At 51.1% G+C, this 19,011-nt stretch overlaps 7 protein-coding genes across 7 annotated transcripts in view; 3 read left to right on the top strand and 4 right to left on the bottom strand.

Annotated features, from left to right (window-relative positions):
• Positions 1-648: 648 nt before the first annotated feature.
• PFICI_12626 (uncharacterized protein) lies at positions 649-2,498 on the top strand (the record flags this gene model as incomplete). The annotated part of the gene is made up of 4 exons (XM_007841207.1): positions 649-654; positions 722-816; positions 895-1,916; positions 1,987-2,498. The coding sequence occupies 4 exons, from the start codon at positions 649-651 to the stop codon at positions 2,496-2,498; spliced, it is 1,635 nt and encodes a 544-aa protein (XP_007839398.1).
• Positions 2,499-3,526: 1,028 nt separating this feature from the next.
• On the bottom strand, positions 3,527-6,376 carry PFICI_12627 (uncharacterized protein; the record flags this gene model as incomplete). The annotated part of the gene is made up of 1 exon (XM_007841208.1): positions 3,527-6,376. One exon carries the CDS (start codon positions 6,374-6,376, stop codon positions 3,527-3,529), a length of 2,850 nt encoding a protein of 949 aa, XP_007839399.1.
• Positions 6,377-10,054: 3,678 nt separating this feature from the next.
• Positions 10,055-11,258, top strand: PFICI_12628 (uncharacterized protein; the record flags this gene model as incomplete). The annotated part of the gene is made up of 4 exons (XM_007841209.1): positions 10,055-10,103; positions 10,224-10,267; positions 10,326-10,706; positions 10,779-11,258. The coding sequence occupies 4 exons, from the start codon at positions 10,055-10,057 to the stop codon at positions 11,256-11,258; spliced, it is 954 nt and encodes a 317-aa protein (XP_007839400.1).
• Positions 11,259-12,240: 982 nt separating this feature from the next.
• PFICI_12629 (uncharacterized protein) lies at positions 12,241-13,581 on the bottom strand (the record flags this gene model as incomplete). The annotated part of the gene is made up of 3 exons (XM_007841210.1): positions 12,241-12,707; positions 12,763-13,003; positions 13,099-13,581. 3 exons carry the CDS (start codon positions 13,579-13,581, stop codon positions 12,241-12,243), a joined length of 1,191 nt encoding a protein of 396 aa, XP_007839401.1.
• A 1,440-nt stretch (positions 13,582-15,021) lies between these two features.
• On the bottom strand, positions 15,022-15,741 carry PFICI_12630 (uncharacterized protein; the record flags this gene model as incomplete). Its single annotated transcript, XM_007841211.1, has 3 exons — positions 15,022-15,176; positions 15,234-15,670; positions 15,737-15,741. The coding sequence occupies 3 exons, from the start codon at positions 15,739-15,741 to the stop codon at positions 15,022-15,024; spliced, it is 597 nt and encodes a 198-aa protein (XP_007839402.1).
• Positions 15,742-16,339: 598 nt separating this feature from the next.
• On the top strand, positions 16,340-17,536 carry PFICI_12631 (COP9 signalosome complex subunit 5; the record flags this gene model as incomplete). Its single annotated transcript, XM_007841212.1, has 2 exons — positions 16,340-16,364; positions 16,488-17,536. 2 exons carry the CDS (start codon positions 16,340-16,342, stop codon positions 17,534-17,536), a joined length of 1,074 nt encoding a protein of 357 aa, XP_007839403.1.
• A 275-nt stretch (positions 17,537-17,811) lies between these two features.
• The window catches only part of PFICI_12632 (uncharacterized protein), a gene marked incomplete at both ends in the record, with an annotated part of 2,286 nt that continues 1,086 nt past the window's right edge, over positions 17,812-19,011 (bottom strand). The window contains 2 exons of the mRNA XM_007841213.1: positions 17,812-18,642; positions 18,698-18,964. Of these exons, the coding sequence (XP_007839404.1) occupies positions 17,812-18,642; positions 18,698-18,964 (1,098 nt within the window). The remainder of the gene's footprint in view (positions 18,643-18,697; positions 18,965-19,011) is intronic.

Here is a 19,011-nt window from a genome sequence, read left to right on the forward strand (position 1 = left end):
CCATCAGCACCGAATCAGTCAGACCCTGGTCCCCTGGATCGTCTCAAGCCAAGGGATCTGGCACATGGCCCTTTGGGGTCTGGACATTTCATGCTAGGTTAGTGTAGCGCATGTGACATCACCGCCTGCTGCTTCTCTTTTTTTCTCTCTACATTCCGAATGGGAATGGAAGCTTGGCTGTCGTTGTGTTTGAACAGTCGCTCTCTTTCTCCACGGCCCAAAAAGCAAAGCCGCCAGCAGCAGCACCAATAATCGTGTCTTCTTCACGCGCATGACCTTTGAAGGGCTGGTCACGAAAAGCTGCGCACAATTTGTGCCTCTACCTACATATCTCCTTGCCGACGGCCGGTTCGACAAATCATTTGGTAACATGTTGATCTAGCTAAGAAACGGCATCCATATCCCAACAGTCTTGGCCATTCCCACCCTTTTTCTCCTCTGTGCGACTTCGCTCTCTCCCTCCCCCATTCCGCCTCTTTACCATATTGTTGTGACAGAAAAACCACAAGTCGCAGCAGCATGATACCCTTCATACACAAACGTGAGAGATCCTCCCGTATGCCCAAGGGGCTGCCAAAGTCATACAAGATACTGACGCCATCACCGTAGCTTTCGAGATATTTGCTGGGTCCATCGGGGCATCCCCAGATGAACGTGAGTGACCGAGACTGCTCCTTTACATGCGCGTTGCTAAGCTGGTCCCTCTTGCGACACAGTCAAGCTTATATTCTCATTCTTACTCTCGTACCCGCTCGCGGGCCTGCTGAAGCGCGTTCCGGATGCGCAGCCAGCTTACAAGAATGCCTTCATTATCGGGTGCGTTTCCTTTTCCTAAGTCGGCCCCTGTATTCCCACAAGTAAAGGCTAGTTCTGCTAACCACGGCGTCTTTACAGATGCTCCCTCTTTTACCTCGTCGGACTCTTCGACCTATGGGATGGCTTACGAACTTTGATCATCGCTGCGGGTGGCACATACGCTCTGGCATACTCTTTACGCACCAGTCCCTACATGCCATGGATCGGCTTCGTTTTCCTGATGGGTCACATGGCCGTGAACCAACTCTCGCGGCAGTTTGCCAACAATCCCGCCGCCGTCGATATCACGGGCGCACAGATGGTGCTGGTCATGAAGCTCTCGGCTTTCTGTTGGAATGTTGCTGACGGCACGTTGCCCGAAGACCAGCTGTCAGACTTTCAGAAGGACAAGAGGATCGTCAAGCTCCCCGGCTTCTTGGACTACGCCGGTTATGTCCTATTTTTCCCGTCCCTCATGGCGGGCCCCTCGTTCGACTATAATGAGTACAAAGCGTGGATCGACTGCTCCATGTTTAATGTGCCCGTTACAGTTGACCCGGCCAAGAAGCCCCCGACTCGCAAGAAGAGAAAGATCCCCCGCAGCGGTACTCCCGCCATGTGGAAGCTTGCTACTGGCTTAATCTGGATCTTTGCCTTCCTCAAGTTTAGTGCGTGGTACGATTGGCATTTCATGCTCGAAAAGGGCTTTGGTTCCTACTCATTCCCACGCAAGGTCTTTTTCCTGCATATGGTCGGCTTCACTGCTCGTCTTAAATACTATGGCGTTTGGACCCTCACAGAGGGCGCTTGTATCCTGGCCGGCTTGGGTTACAAGGGTATCGACCCTACTACAGGCAAAGTCAGCTGGGATCGCCTGCAGAACATCAATCCTTGGGGCGTTGAATCGGCACAAAACAGTCGTGCCTACTTGGAGAACTGGAACATGAACACCAACAAGTGGCTCCGATACTACATCTATCTTCGAGTGACACCGCGCAACAAGAAGCCAGGATTCCGAGCCAGTCTTGCTACCTTTAGCACCAGCGCGTTCTGGCATGGATTTTACCCAGGATACTATTTGAGCTTCCTCTTGGCCAGCTTTGTGCAGACTGCCGCAAAACGTGAGTCTTACGCGCTCCCCCAAGCATCTCGTGACTATATCCAGCAGCATGTACTAATTCAATATTCTAGATTACCGCCGCAACATTCGCCCCTTTTTCCTCGATCCTGTAGATCAGAAGCCACTGCCGAGCAAGCGCTACTATGATATCCTATCTTGGCTCGCAACTCAAACGACTTTCTCCTTCGTTGTGGCCCCGTTTGTGATTTTGGACTTTGGCAATTCCATTGCGATCTGGTCGCGCGTCTACTTTTACGCCATCATCACGACATTTGCCAGTCTCGCTTTCTTCGCCTCTCCTGGCAAAAAGTGGCTGAAAGCACAGCATGAAAAGAGAAGCCACGATGCAGGTGTCAAGCTTGTCAAGAACTTGAGCACAGAGTCTCTTAATGCCGCCGGTGGAAGCAAGGAGCCCATCTTGGGACTGAGTCAGGATCCCGAAGCGGATGCAAACGAGATAGTAGATGAAATCAGAGCTCAAGTTGAGAGGGCCAAAGCCGAGCAAGCCAGGAGACGAAGCCGTGGGCAAAGCCTTGGCGATGTGGTCAAGGAAAAGACGCAGTTGAAATCCAAGGTGATTTAGGGCTACTTGGTCGACCATCGCAAGTCGATCCAAAGCCCGGCAATAGAGGTTGTGAGCTACAATCTTGGCAACGGTCCAGATGGTGGCATTGTGACCCGCGAGGTTCCGAGCAGCATCCTTAAATTATGTCACCCACTTTGGGTATGATCAAGACCAGAATCATGTAACAAGTCATGAGTCAACTGCTTGAGCCTGGCCGGGCGGTGATGATGCGGAAGTAATTATAAAAGCTTAAAACAGAATAAACTAGACAGTTTGTATAGTCTATCTAATATTATATAACATCATTAGATATATCACCTCGGGTCTAGTTGACTGAGAAGACGCATTGCACATAGATGAGACCATGAATGTTGGCTGGGAAAATAGTTATTAGGTATATGCTATCCTCTTTGCGAGCCATGAATGGCTGGCATATTGCTTTGTTTTATACATTTGGTGTCGCCTGCGAAGTCCAGTCATCACAGCACGATTTCCTCTAAATAACCAACTACTTCAGCTATCCTCCACCTCTACTTCTATTTGTAGATCATCACACATCAGCCACCTCTCTCTTGCTCTCTCTTTCAAGACTCTTCCCGGGTATCAGAGACAACATGATTTGAAGAAATCTGGGTCATTAACATGTCGTGACCTTTCCAAACTCCCTTCTTTTATTTCCCGTCTTCTCCTGGGCGCCCGAAATTGAGTGCCATGATGCTGGTCCTGCACTCGGGAAAATATGCAGGACTACGAATAAAAAAAATCATTTCGCTTGGTCTATATAAACGACGAGTTCCTCGTAATGAGGATGCTTGTAAAACAAGAAAAGTCGCTTTGACTGGTGATAGGGAAAATAAAAAATAGTTGGGTGGTGGTTAAAAAAAATGTACATTGTTGAAAAGTAGTCGTGATTCGACTGTCTCGCGTTCTGTGGGACCGAAATGCGCGTGAGGCGGTAGCAGAAAGTTGGATGAGATCCTGAACGACCCCAGGGTTCATGTATGGAGTCTCGTCAATGTCATGATAGGTCGGAAGCAGCGGTTGTTCTATGACTGGCTCATGTTTTGCCAATAACCAATGACGGCCAAGGCAATGATGGCTCCAATGACCAACAGGCCAATTACGCTCATGATGCGGTTCATATTGCGCCACCACCTGGCGCTCAAAAATCGCTTCTTGTCGACCGCCCGAGTTTGCTTCGCTAGCGGTTCTGGAGTTTCGGGAATCTTGAATTGAGTCGTGCTGTACCCGCGCTCAACCATATCAAGGGTGGATCTTGGCGGCAATGGCAGGAATGATGCAACCATCCAGGCAAAGGGGAAGATGAAGCCGAAAGCAAACAGAAACACCTGTCTGTTGCGCGCTCCAAAGATTCCAGTGTCCGAGGCCTTTGGGGGGCCCTGCCACATACTTGGGTCCTGAGCTCGGCGATCCTCTTCCAAGTGCGGAGACCAGAGACTACTCGTCATGCGTTTCAAACCTTTGTGAAGACCTGAGAAACGCCTGTTGTTCGTATCGGGCGAAGTAGGGCTTGCGTCCGGGTTAAAATCCCGAGGCCGCCTCCTAGGGCTGAAGAGGGTGGACGGGTATCCGTCATCCACGGGAGAACCCGAGGTTCTGAAGGAACTTGGTGGTCGACTGTCGTCCGAGTAAGACAAGATTGAGGGTGCCTGATGCCACTTGCGCTCGCCGCTACCATAGTATATCCTAGCCCATTGCGGAAGGCTTGAAGCGCTGAGATTTCCAGCTCGCGAGCTGATGGAAGATCGCAGACTTCTATCCGAGGATTTATGGTTCAGCATGTGAGAAAGTCGGGGCCGAGATCCTTTGTGGTGCAGTTCATGCAAGTCGGCCAATCCATCGCCGTCCTCGTCATGGTCTCGAACAGTTGGCTGTGCGCCGTCTCTGCCTCCACGCATCATAAATGGCCCAGAGCTCGACCTAGTGTGAGATCGCGAGTCTGAAGACGAAAGGTCTTCTCCGGCCATGATAGATGACGATATGCTGAGCATCTGCCTGCTGTGCCTGCTACTGTGACCGATGCTCCGGTCTGGTGCTGACGATGATGATAGATGGCGAGAAGCCAGATCGCTGCCTTCGTCTTCGGACATGACGGTCGAGAGCTGAGAACTCCATACATGCGGTTGCGCTTCCATACGTGGCGCCGGGTTGTGGTGAACAGCACTGGGCTGTGTTGGCCATGCAGGTTGTCGCAGAGAGGAGATCGAGGGCGTCGTAGCCAGGCGCACAACGTTTGGTGTGCCTCCAGTAATCAAGGAGGCAGTGTCTGCAGTTGCTAAGCTTGATATCGACGAGAAGGAATTCGCGCGCCGGAGGCTTTCTCTAGATGCCTGCCTACTGTACCCGGGTGAATCCCTTCCTAGCGGGTTCAATGGGCGGACGAGCAAGCTCTCCTGGGAGTACTGGTCACGTGTCGCAAGACTGCCGTCGGAGGACTGAGGTCGCGGACCACGGGGCCTGGGCGGAAGCGATGAAGCGGGAGACGAGCCAGCGTACACGGTATAATTTCGAGTCGCAGGGGCGCCTACAAATACTTGGGGGGAAGTGTCATAGGCTCGTGGCGGCGATGATTCGTAGGCACGTGGTGGTGTAGAGTCGTAGGCTCGCGGAGGTGAAGAGTTGTAGGAGCGCGGTGGAGAAGAGTCATAGGCAGCTCGAGGTGGTGACGATTCATTTGCCCGGGGTGGTGATGACTCTCCAAATACCTTGAAATTCGATGAGCTCGATGATGGATTCACCGGCGAGCCCTCCGAGTCAGTATCCACTGGCGAGCTCTGGGCTAGGACCTTGACATTTGTGTGCTCATCGACGGTCGAGTCTGTCACCTGAGAGGTCTGTGAGTTCCAGGAGGGTTTCGCTGTCAAGATGGAGGAACCGAATGTTGGAGATGGAGGCGCCTCCTTTAGGGGCGACAGAGTTGATGAGCTAGGTTGCTCAGCAACTTCTTTGCCTTTGCCTTTGTCGGTTGGTTCAGGTGTTGTTGATTCTACCCTCCGCAGACCACCTATCATGCGGGAGCTCCAGGAGGATGTTGATTGATCTTCCGGTGCCTCTGTCGAAACCAGGGAGGCCGGTGTGAAGGGCGAGACGCCACGTTCGGCCAGTGAGCTCAATGCGGAGCTGCGCCGGTCGTCATCAGCTGCATCAGACGAAAATCCGTCATGCGAGGTCACAGTTGAATAAGTCGACGGTGGTGGAGATCTGAGAGTAGAATCCGAGATTCCCGACTGGGCCGATTGGGCTGAAAGTCGTTGTCCTGACCATCGTTGATTTCCAGTGGGCTTTAGTACAATCGAAAAGGTCTTGCTGTCGGGATGCAGGGCAATATGATTTGCTCGTCTCGACCGGGGCGTCTTGGACGGTGATGTGAGTGTAGCGCCATGCTGCTGAATATCCGGAGGTGCATCGAGGCCACTCATGGTGCTGCCGCTGCCATACGAGGGCTTGCTATAGACAGGGGCTTTTGGTGTGGAGGGTCCTGCGCCAGAATCCGAACCAGGTTTCGTCCCTGAAACGCCTCTGCCCTTGGCCTCCCCAAATGAGACGACGGAAGAGGTAGGCGATGTCAGTATTGAGCTGGGATGTGTTGCAGACAATCCATCTTGAGTAGGAGGGTTTTTCTTTTTAGTCGTTGGGTTGGTGGTAAATGGGTCCTTCCAGTTCACATTCTGGCTGTTGCTGCTGCGGCGCCTGTGATCTGAAGGTGGTCCATGGGCGTCCCCTGTTGAATCCCCTTCTCCGCTTAGTCGTGGTGGAGAATACGGAACAAGTCGAATGCCGCCAGAGAGCCTGTCTCTCTTCTCCGTCTCATTATTGACTGGTGTCGTGGGACGGCGAGAACGGGACGACGGCGACAAAGATGCCGTGGAGGACATCCTCCTTCGCGGGACCAAGGGCCGAAGCTTAGGTAAGTTGTCTCCCTCGCGGATCTTTCACGGCCAATGATCACCGTATTGTCATGTGCGTTCCCATATCGACCATTGGGAGTCCAAAGGAAATTTGGTGTTTGGCGGCCGCTACCGAATAATTTTTTTGGATGGCCTGCCGTGTCTTCGTTATCGTCCAGGATTTTGGTGAGATGGTCAACCACAAATTCCAAGCAGGTGAGCAAGCTTTTGCAGATCCCGGCTGCCGTCGAAGTAATGTGACCAAGAGCTACAAGATATGACCTTGTTGTGCAAAAAGAAAGCAAAAAGAAGAAAAAACGAGAAGACCAGGGTGGAAATGAGAGTTTGGGTAGCAGAGCAGTTATAGCTATAGCAAAAATGAGCGATCCAGGTCTTGGTGGTTAGGACGCATAACCAGATATAGGTAATGCCGTAATTAGTAGATGTTTAGGGTGTAGGAACGAGTGTAAGGCCGAACATAGTCTGGCATGGAGAGCGGTTGGATAAAAACGAATGTAATGTAGGGGGACCCCCTTTGTTGTCAAGGCACGCAGGTCAGGTACCACACGGTTTCCGCAACACAAAGCCCAAAGGGAAGAGAAAGGAACAGCAAAAAAAGAGGAAACGAGGCCGGAGAGGATGGCGGCGGGAGAATATTGGCTCTTCTTGGTTTTCGCCTGGGCCGTTCGGCCACGATCGATTGGCTCACGAACCGTAGAACGGCGCCTGTCAAGCTATGCGAGCTAACGGAGCGCCAGGGTAGCATTGAGCAGGCCGTTGATGAACTAATGTGAGCAAGGAGCGCTGAAGGAGACCAGCAAAGGCCTTCAGTACTTCCTGGTTGATCAGCAGGGGACTGGACATTAAGCATGGTACCTGGTGTCTGTAGTAAATTCTGGACCTTTATTATAACAGGCCAGGCCTGGCATGCCAACCACCACTTTGGCCGCAGTCTTTTCTTATCTGCGTGCCAATGAAGCGATGACGAGTGTTGCTGCTTGCTCCTTGCTGCTTGCTGCTTGCTGCTGCTACTAGTCATGTAATGTATCATTTGAAAAAAAGGCATTGGATTCTTTGGCTGCATTAGGACATCAATAGTGATGCGCGGTTGTCCCACTGGATTGCTGGCACAGTTCGCGTTCTTGCGCGATCCATTGGAGGCCATAGGCCACTGGAGTCGCGTCGGCGCTGCAGCTGTCCTGCAGGTCTGCTGTGGGATGAAATTAGGTAGGATGGCAAGAGAGGCTGTGACCCAGATAACCCAGCTCGTACTGCGTAGTCTGTAGCATGCATACCTAGTAGGTTCAAGTTTTGTCCGCTCAAGTGGCTTTCTCCAGACTCCTACAGTACCTAAGTAGGTACCTGGGTCGTTTGGGCTGTACGTAGCATCAACTACCAGACTAGAGCCCGTCAATGCCATGCCCTGTTGGGTAAAAAGTCGTCGACGGCTTTTCTGTCTCATCAGGCGCCGCTGGCCGCTTGGTCAGATGTCCGGCGCTCGGCTTGTGGAATAGCAGGAGACTGTCCCGCGAACTCCTTGTTCCGCGTGCCGTATTGTAGGCAGTACCATTCTATTGTCATGGAAAGGTTATCTTGTCATCGGCCGAGGCGTTGTCATCTTTTTCTTCCCGTGCTGATCCGCCCCGGGAAGTCAGAGAGGAGACAATTGTCCAGGGGCCGCGGTCGCTCAACCTAAACTGGATTGCTCATTTGAGAGGTTTGAGTTGGCCAGCCGGGCGGTGAGACTTGAGTGGCCTGTGGCCCTGGGTCAGAGAATGAGAGAACCAGACCCAGCATTCAGGTTTTTTTTTTGTCTGGGACCCAGCCAATTGCCAGGCACGAGAGATTGATGAGCGGGCTTGCCAGCTCGTTACTAGTGTATGACCCAGGGGCTAAAAAAGGCCCGGGGCTGATCGGCAAGCCCCAGGTTCATTCGTTACCTAAACTTGCGAGCGTTTGGACGCGAGCGAATCCACCACACCGTAACAGTGTGTTTAATGACTGTAGTGATGAATGAGCATTGAAGGGCTCGTGACCCTCGCTTGGGCTGGTCTTTTCTTTTCCCGTCCCAAACGATGAATCTTGTGCAGTAGTGTCAAGCGAACGTCGTGGCCATGTGCTTGCAAACCGTTACTGTGTAGCCCCAGATATGAGCCCCTGGCCCCTACATAAGAGAGGTGCATTGAGTTCAGCGGCGCGGCACGCCAAGAACGTCGTCGCCCTTCCTCTTTCTGTCGTTGATGCATTTGCTCTTTGGCCTGAATTGGATTGATTGATTGGAATGGGAACATTGTGCTGGGCTGTGCGGGAACGACGCGTGCAGGAACCGCGGAGTGTTCGGAACAATGCACAGTTATATTACCACAATTATGCAGCATAAGACATGATGAGCCCTTGTTACAGGCACGAGCCGACATTACCTTTTTGACAGGTGGGATACAAGCTTGGCCAATGTCGATCTACCTTAAATTTCGTGGGTATTGCGAGTGGATGATTTGTTTTATGATTTTGATACTCGGCTCTTGACACTTTTGGCATTGATGACGTGTTTGTACTCTAGGCCGCCATGAATCGAAGTGGTTTGCATATATCCACATGCTGCACCCAGTATAAAAAAGAGTGGTTGGCAAGTTTACCCGCTTGCATCGACATCAAGCAGACAGTTGGCATGCTGGCGACCATTTCGGCAAGGGATGATGACATTTTCCTCTCCTTTCCTTCAGTGACAATTTGCTCTTGGGCTGGGCAGAGTCGGTCACTTGCAGTGGGAAAAGTCTCAGTCTCAGCGCCGTCTCAACTTTGATTCGACATGACCCAGCCTCTATTAATAACATTTGTTGACCCGAATCATTGTGCCCAATCTCATGACCTCTGGTGTTTCCATCATGATACCTTGTTTGTTGTGCATTGGAACACTTCTGGAGTTATCGTGACAACTCATTGTCTCAGTAGTCGCAGTCGCTCTCCCTCTCAAAAGATAAGGAGGAGGGGAATCAAGGTTTAAGTGGTCGCATACTCCCCAAAGCGCGCGGCTGGCGGCTGAAAATGCTTGGCTCCATTGGTGTCGTTGCAGCTTCTGACGCATCTAACTGAACATCCGCTTGCTTGCCATGGAAAAGCGTCTGGGACAAGCGCCATCTTTTCTGTGGAGGGAAACATGGCATAGATCTAAAGCGGTATTTCAAGCACGATTTGTAGATCGCTCATCCCTCATCCACTCGTTTTCGTCTCGAATTCAGCATTGTAATATGTACGTATCATGCCTTGTTACCGAATAACACCATAACCTCGACGTACTAGTAATCATTGTCGGCTATACGGGCGCTAAAGTGCAAGTCCCCCACGACTTGCCAGCAAAAAATCCACCCACACGCGCGGGCATCCCGGGAACCACGTCCAAAGCACCGGGACCTGGCCTGGCACTGGACAGGGCAGCACCCCCAAACTTTCGAGTCCCGTCCCTTTGCAAGAAAGAAAGCCCCAAAAGCCTGTCTAGCCGTACGGATCTGACACGAGGCTGGTAAATTAGTACGTAGTGATAATTTTCCTCCCCCTCGGTCTTCTAGAGTTTCAACCATTTCTGAAGAAGAAATTGCTCAGCCCGCTCTTACGGGCCACCGCTGACGGGAAATATCCATCCAGGGGAGGGAAGTCTGTCAACCCACGATGCCGTCCATTTCGGGTTATCTGTCGCGCTACTTCAGCCCTGAGAAACGTTAGTTCCATTGCCCGTCGATCCAAGATGATGATGAAGATGAAGATGATCAAGAGCCACTTTGTCGTCTTTGTGATTATTGTTGTTGGTGTTCACCACTCCTGACATATTATGGTGTAGCCAAACCACCACCCATTACGACCGGCACCGCCTCGGTCCTGCTGGTAAGTACCGAAACGACCGTTCTTGTATGTATGGCATGCCTAATATCTCGTCGTCTAGGTAATATACACCCTGGTCTACGTCATCCCGTTCTACCTGTCTTCCAAGACCAGGCCGTCCAGGACACTATCGCGTGATGCCCCTTCGGTGATTCGGGCGCGCATCACCTCTGTGAGCCTGACCTGCATCTTTTGCTCAGTGTGCACTTTTCTGGTCCTCACGTCGCAGGGCCACGCAACTCGGCCGGATGCAATCCGCTCCATGGGCTACTGGCCGGTCGGTCTGGCCGAAACGGCCAAGACCCTCCTTCTGACGGCCATTTTGTTCGCCGGGCCGCTGTATGAGACCTTTGTGATCCACGGAGCCTGGCGCGACTGGCTGAGCCTCCAGCCCGTCACTGAGTTATTCAGTGAGTGGACGACCTGGCGCAATATTATTGCTGTAAGCAAACCATGAAACTATCTATTCCCCCCATAAGTGTCCCTCGTCTAACCTATCCTCCAACCCAATCAGGGCCCGTTTACCGAGGAGGTGCTCTTCCGCTCCGCGTCGGTGCCGTTGATGCTTCTGGCGCAGACATCGGTGGCCAAGACCATATTCCTTTCGCCTGTGATCTTCGGCCTGGCCCACCTGCACCACTTCTACGAGTTTCGGATCTCTCACCCGCAGGTCCCCGTTTCGGTCGCCCTGCTGCGGTCTCTGCTACAGCTGACCTACACGTCGCTGTTTGGCGCATACGCCACCTTTCTGTTCCTCCGCACGGGAAGCCTGCTGGCGATCTTTGTGGTGCACGCCTTTTGCAACTGCATGGGGCTGCCGCGCTTCTGGGGTCGCGTGGAGCCGATCAACGACATGGGCGAGGCCAAGGCCAGACCCTCGGTCGTGTGGACGGTCGTGTATTACGTTCTTCTCCTAATCGGTGCCTACTCTTGGTGGAAGAACCTGGGATCGCTGACCCAGAGCCCCAACGAATTGGTGCCAGTGAACATCTAATGTTGATTTGGGAAATATCTAGTCGTAAACATTCGAGAGGGAACCCTGTGGTTGACGTGACGTACTTTGGCTAGTACATACTGTACTACTTTAGATATCGTGCATGGATCTTTTTTGGAAATTTTTTAGGATTCGGGTCCTGTAGTGTAATTTCTAATAAACAATCATACAAAAAATGGCTACTCTTTTGAAACCTGCTTCAACCGACCCACGGGCCATGAGCCGATCATGTTGGGAGGCGCTACGCTGAAGCTAGAACAGCACGATCAAATGAGGCGGGCCCGTCATGGCAGGAAAGAAAATCGGTCAACCCGACTGACTGCTCAGGATATGCCCTGCTCTGTCAGTGGCTTGGCAGAGACGCTGCGTTGGGTCTTTTGCAACTAATGCTGGAAATGATGTTCTTGAATTTCCCAATGCTATCAGCTCAACTAACCTCTTATTGATATTCATATCCGGATAGATCTCATCGTGACGTCCCCTGCTTGTGGTATTTCTTGGACATGTATCTCGCGAGACTGATGAAAAAGCTTGAAGGGCTGAAATAATCAATAGAGACTGAAACCTGAGCTCACCTGGAGGTAATTTGACTGATTCCAACATGGCGTCGACTAACAGTTCAATCAAGACTCGAATACAACCATGGAACAAGATTACATCACTGGCAGATGTTATTTCATTGTAGATTCGATGCTGGAAATGAGTATCGGGAATGATAGAGATTTGAAGAGCCATGAATCAGATATTGCTTTTAACCGAAAAGTAAAACCAATGTGTATTATACACAAGTATCGTTTTCCATATACTATATATCAACATATTGGAGCAAACACTTTCCAAGTTTTAGCACATGTGTGTATCATGCACACCTTATACAGTGACGATAATACTATAATACACTTGGATTACACAACCAAATGCCCGGTTCCTTGCAGGACATGGTCTACTCAAACACCATCGTACACTAGATACCGATCGATACTCAAAATCCTGCCAGACCAACGGCATCACGTACCATTCTCATTGTCTCGTCTGCGTTTTGTCTGGCCTTCTCTGCCCCTGCTGCCTGGATCTGCTCGACCCACTGCCCAGCACGCTTATCGAGTATCTCCTCGTACCGTGCTCCGATGCCCTCGAGTTCCTTGACAATAGCCTCGCTGACCTGCTTCTTGAAATCTGCTAGGTGCATGCCGTCGCAGTCGGCAGCCAGGCCAGCAGGCGATCGACCCTTGGGGTCACACTGCGACCAGAGCTCGAGGAGATTGGCGACACCGGGTCGCCCCTCGGGATCGTAGGAGACCCAGTTGTGCGAGTCGGTCACGGCGCCCTTGATACGGGACCGGATCTCGTCGGGCGAAGCGGTGATGAGAATGCGCGAGCGATGGTTGGGTGCCGACTTGGACATTTTGTTTCTCGGGTTTTGCAACGACATGACTCGGGGCGTTTCGGCTGCGGGCTACATGTCAGTCATACATCTTCGTAGAGCAAGCAAAGAAAGGCTTACTTGTTATGGTTTCCGGGCTGACAAGGCTACCGCCATCATAGGTAGCATTAAAGTTTGTCGCACACTCTCTTGCAAACTCCAGATGCTGTCTCTGATCATCACCCACCGGTACATGGGTTGCTCGGTGAATAAGGATATCTGCAGCTTGAAGCACTGGATATGAGAATAACCCCAATTTGAGCTTCTGGCCCACGGCCTCATCATCAAGAGACATGCGATTGTCGTTCATGGTCAGTTTACTCTGTCTTTGTAGTCAGCGTCTTTTTTTCTCCTTTTTGCAAATAGACGTGTGCTTGTTTTGAGAGAAGCTTCGTCGATGACCAAAAACAGACGCACCTTCCACTGTGTCATCCTCCCTAGATATCCCATACTAGCTGTACAGCTCAAAATCCACATGAGTTCCGAGTGCGCGGGGACGGCACTCTGATAGAACATTGTGCACCTCTCCGGATCCAAACCAATGGCCATGAGCGCCGCCAACATCTCCCTACTCCGCTGTCTCAGGACTGGTGCGTCCTGGGGCATGGTGATGGCGTGGAGATCGACAATGGAAAAGTAGAGACGATCCTCGGGGCCTGCAGCATCCTGGAGTCGTTTCCATTGCCGCATGGCGCCTAGGTAGTTGCCAAGATGGGGCACGCCCGTGGGTTGGATGCCCGAGAAGATGGTCGCGTGCTGGGGCGGCGCTGGCGGGGCAGCAGCAGGCTCGGTGCTGAATGAGCGCCGGACCTGCGAAGTCTGCGGTGCACCGCTCAGGAGTCGGCGTAAATGCCGTGATGCAGCAGACGGCCGGCATCGCGCGCAGGCCGGAATGCTCATCGCGACTGATTCAAGCTTTTTAAAAGTCACAGGCTGAACTGACAAGTGTGAGCTTAAGCTCCAGTGCTAAAGCTTGTTAGAAGTCGTCTTGGTAGAAATTTGAATAAATCTACTCACCTAGTCAAGCTTGATCCAGCTTTCTGTAATTTTTTGTTACCTTATATCACAATCGTCGACCGACGGTATGAATGTGGTGACTATTTTGGCTGTAAAAATGGCCCTTTCCAGTATGTAGGTACGTACCTCTAGCTCTAGCTTTTGTGGCGCAAGCGAATGTGTGGCTGTGCTCAACATCAATATCGTATGAACGTTTTGCTGAGCAGATCATCCAGAAAGTTGGCAGGTAAGTCTTGAAATGAATATATCGTCAATAATTTCATACGAAGTCCACAAATTTCTCTAATTCTCTTCAAATCTGGGATCGCGAATTGTGTTATCTTCCGTGACGTGATTGGCTGGGATTGAAAGAACAAGGAACCGTGGATGGACTTGCATATATCTTTTTTTCTCAGACTTGGAACGTCTATAATGATTATACCTTTCATGACTGTTTCTGCATCACTTATGGATGGGTCGTTTGATGATCTGTGGACTGGGACTGCCGTGTGTGAAATGGATATGCATCTGGGCAGTTGTCGCGTTTTCCACCAGAACCAATTAAGAGCCTGGTATTCATAAAATTACCAAGAAAATGTTTTATCTGCTTGCAAATATCAAGGCCGGGTTCAAGACTCATTAGATCTTGCATGTCGTTAGAACTTGTTTGATTGAATCTTGGTTCAAATGTGAAGTTCCGTCTTCCTTGCCGGAGAATAACTTTGTCGGAGCTACTAAGAACTTCAATCTTTGGCAATACAGAAGAATGAAAGATGAAATTGAAGATTAAAGAATATAATGAGCGACGTGTTGGCAGGAGTGACCACATGTAATATAAGAAACATCAATCCAAGCACTTTCGGTTGATTACATGAAGAGGGACCTTTGGTTCAGTCAGTTCATTAGTAACAACCAGACACATGTCAATAGGCAGCTGTCAATGTCATTTGTCTCAGTATTATCTACATTATACTGTCGATACTTGCTTGGCAAGATAAGTGTCTCTACTATTGTATCTTTGAATATTGTTGCCCCCGATGGACGTTTCTACAATTTTGCGTTTTCAGCACTCGTCCGGGCAGTGGACTGTTTCCCCATTGTCCCTCCTTTCCTATCATTTGCTTTTCGGTCAGCGCCTTCCCTTCTTTCGTCACAGATACTCTCTCGATTTTAATACATGAGCTGGAGCTCATGGGGAGTATGAAATCCACTTTTCAAGATGGTGAGTATCCTGTTTTATGTTTTGGCCCCAAGCCTAGACATAAATTCTATATGTTACAATTGGTACAGTCTTTATACACATTCGGTAACCACATCATCTGGATATGAACCGACAAACTCATTTTAGTTGTACCGTTGTCTGAACCTCTCACTCTCCAGCAATTCTTGAACCTTTTGCACTGTACCCTCAATCTTGTCCCGTCCAAGGTGCGCCGCCATCTTCTTCTCGACAAGCTCCTCCATGGACTTAGCATCGGCGTCCAATTCCTTGCCCACATCTAGCAATTGTTAGCTTACGACATGCTACTTGAAGCCACCCGTAATTGATCACTTACCCAGCTTGTTGTACTCCCAGACGTTCGCCTTCATACCGATACCGTAGTATGCGTGCTTTTGAAGGAAAGCCAGCCAGATTTGCACAGTGTCAGGGTGTCCGTCGCGGATCTGAAGAAGTCTCCGTCTTGTCACACGCTCAAAGTTCTCCTGACTCTTTTTGAAAATGAAATGCGACTTGGGCACTGTCCAGCGCTCGGTAATCTTGGGCAGCGGCACGGGGCCGAAGGCTGGGAGACCCAGGTAGTAGGCAGCCCGGAGGGCAAAGTCGCAGAAGAACTCGAGGTTCGGGACACTGTAGGATCGGAGTTGCAAGTCGCAGGATGGCACGCCGTAGGTGGGCGTCCTTCGCAGGGGTCGGAGATAGACGGCTTGAACTGCACGGGGGAGACGGAGAGCCTCCTTGTCGCCTTGTCCCGTCTTGATGTTGATCTCAGGCCTGCTAGATGTGAGCAATGGCACCTCTTGACGTATGTGCTGAATCAAGTTGCTGGGTGAGGCTTACTGCATGACCAGAGACGGTGGTAGGTCGCTCTGGACAGGGAATTGGGTGGTTGGCTTTTTTGTCCTGTTTACTTTCGTTTAACACGACACGGTCTTTGAATATTCTCGTGCATATATCAACTCACACGTCGGCCATCGAGCGGGTGGATGCGATGGTGCCAGTGAAGGCATTTCGAGGTTGCTGGGCCTGCTCAGAGTCAGAAGAAGAATTGGAGGACAGCGCGTATCCGTGGACTGACCAATGGCCTTGCGACCGACTGTATTATCCGTGACCTCGTCATTGCGCCTGTGTTTGCGACTGCTTGGAGTTCCAAATCGTAAAGTCGCGATGGAATTGGTCCCCTACGAAACTGAAGTCTCGGAAATCTAACTAAGGTGCATAAAGTTATCCATGGCTACGCTTGTTATCGATAAAGACTTATGCAGCATCCTAGCTGCCTCAAGCTCCCCGCCCATAGCACCTACCTACCCACCTACCTCAGTCACTATAACCAGGCATCCAAACGCCGATAAATAACCCCCCTCCAACATTCACCATTACCTACATTATCCCATCTATTCTGTTCAATCCGTGGCCACCAGCTCGTGGAGCCCGTAGGTCAAGATGGATGTGGCAATGAAGTCATGGGGTAAGTGAAGTTCCTTGCTCGCATACTTAGAGGGGGTTATAAAGCTGTTGTAGAATGGCCTTACTCCCTCGCCAACTTTGGTTAATTCCGAGTAACGTACGAATTGCTGACTGATCTTTGTAGAGCTCGACAACGATATCAAGCTTGTCGATCCCACAAGAGACGCTCTGTACCGATATGACAAGGCCGCACAAAAGGAAATTGACGGTAAAAAGCCGTGGCGACAGAACCCGAACCACTTCAAGCATGTGCGAATCAGCGCCGTCGCCCTCATCAAGATGGTGATGCATGCCCGTTCTGGTGGAGAGATTGAAGTCATGGGCCTCATGCAAGGCTACGTCTCAGAGGATACGTTCATTGTGACAGATGCCTTTGGTTTGCCCGTCGAGGGAACCGAGACGAGAGTCAACGCCCAGGATGACGCAAACGAATACATGATCGAATACCTGCGCCTGAGCCGTGATCAGGGAGCTAGGGAGGAGAACGTAGTCGGTTGGTACCACAGTCACCCTGGCTATGGCTGCTGGCTATCCGGAATCGATGTCAGCACACAGGCCCTGCAGCAAAAGTTCCAAGAGCCCTTCCTTGCCGTGGTCATTGACCCCGATAGAACGATCAGTGCCGGCAGAGTCGAGATTGGTGCCTTCAGGACATACCCTGAGAATCACGTAGCAGATTCGTCCGCTGCGTCTGGCACAGCCACCAAGGATGCTTCCGCCGCCGGGGGACGCTCAGTACCTTTGGCCAAGGCGGCAGATTTCGGTGCGCACGCAAACAAATACTACAGCCTGGAGGTCTCACACTTCAAGTCGACGCTCGACGCCTCGCTGCTCGACCTACTATGGAACAAGTACTGGGTCCAAACGCTGTCGCAATCTACGCTCTTCACAAATCGTGACTATGGCAACAAGCAGATGCTGGACTTGGGCAGCAAGATTCGCGAAGCTACCACGTCACTCTCGCGACAAAGAGGTGGCCAGATGTTTGGCTCGGGTAGGGCCATCGATACTGAGCTAGAGAAGCTGTCACGGGATAGTCAAGCCGTCGTCGGAAAGGAGGTTCAGGGATTGGTCGCGACTGAGGTCAAGTCAAAGCTGTTTAACGGTTTGGGTAATGCTGAGCCGACTGCCGGTGCCGAGGCTGTACAAATTAAGAGCGAGGCAGATGTTTGATTGGCTTAGTGGTGCCTCAAGAGAGTTGCCATGCGCATATGCTTGCATAGTAGCAAGCATCAATCATGCAGGCGGTTATGAGATACGAAGCATTGGACGGCGTTTAGAGAGTTAAGGCTTCTGCAATTATGTCTCGACCATGGTCTGGGTCATGATGACACCAGACTGGTCAGCTCTAGATTTACATGATTCCATACTGTGATAAGACGTGGCTACAAATACATAAATTTGATACATGTGGTACACCTTTGGCAAGGCTTGCTGTCGATGTGCCTTTACTGGGTTGTCGGCAGCTGCCTTGCAATCTCTCCAGCAACCTTTATACGACGCAACACCTCATCTCGGCCAAGCAGCAACATGCTCGGGACCATCGCGGGCCCAGGCTTGCCCGCAAACAGCATCCAACGTAAGAAGTGATAGCCCCACAACTTGGGTGCGGGTGTCACGGCGCCGTCAGCGCCAGGAAGGGGCAGAGCGAAGATTCGCTGGCAAAGTCCATTGATCTTGTCTTCTAAAGCGAAGCTCGAGGACGAAGCCCAGGCCTCTTCGGGTATCTCCCTTTCCAAGACTGCCTCGAACATGTCGACGAGTGCTGTTGGCGCGGCGATGGTTTCCGAGGAGAGCGTCTTGCTGCCCTCGGATTTCATGTCCTTCACGACGTCTCCATTGAGCAGGTGCAGCGATGCAAAAGGTGACAGAGAGGCGGATAGGGTGGTCGTGAGAAGATCTGACTCTGGTTGCCAAATCAAATACTCATTTCGAACAACAAATTTGGGAATATCTCCATCAAACGCCTTCTTGTCGAGTGTGAAGAAAGCCAACAGGTAAGCATGTGCTTTGGGAGAAGCGAGGTCAAGAGGCGCGACCTCCGTTTCCAGCGTTCCAGCAGGTTTCTCAGAGCTCGTACGTAGGCCTGGGACCAAGGGTCCGGAACTCGCATCCCTCTTCGAGTTGAGGTTGCTAACAGTCTCCTTCATCGATGGAAGATAGAGACTTTCAAATCCGGGTTCTGTGAGGGAGGCAAGGTGGCGAGACATGTGCTTTGACTGTATGAAGGGGAGCTTGTTCGAAATCTTGATGTTGCCTTTTGTGAAGCGGAGGTGGAACTTGATGGTGAAGAATCAGCAAATGGCTCAGCGGCAGTCAAGTAGCAGTCTATACCTTTTTCACCATCTCTTCGAGGTCCATGATCTCGCTTGTTCCCTTCTCACCTCTGCCTGGACTCCATCCAAGAAGAACGGCATAGTTTAGAAGGGCAATGGGGAGGATCCCTTTGTTGCGGTATGAAGAGATATCGATATCTCCAGATCTTTTACTCAGCTTCTGGCCGGCGCTGTTGCACAGCAGACCAACGTGAGCAAATGTTGGTGCAGTCCACTTGAACGCATCATACAGCATGGCGTGTCTTGGTGTGGAGACTAACCATTCCTGATCATGAAATTAGTATTGCACATGAATTACTTCCCCCCCCCCCC

The sequence above is a fragment of the Pestalotiopsis fici genome (genome assembly GCF_000516985.1).
Source record: "Pestalotiopsis fici W106-1 unplaced genomic scaffold PFICI_Scf_10, whole genome shotgun sequence".
Classification (NCBI taxonomy): Eukaryota; Fungi; Ascomycota; class Sordariomycetes; order Amphisphaeriales; family Sporocadaceae; genus Pestalotiopsis; species Pestalotiopsis fici.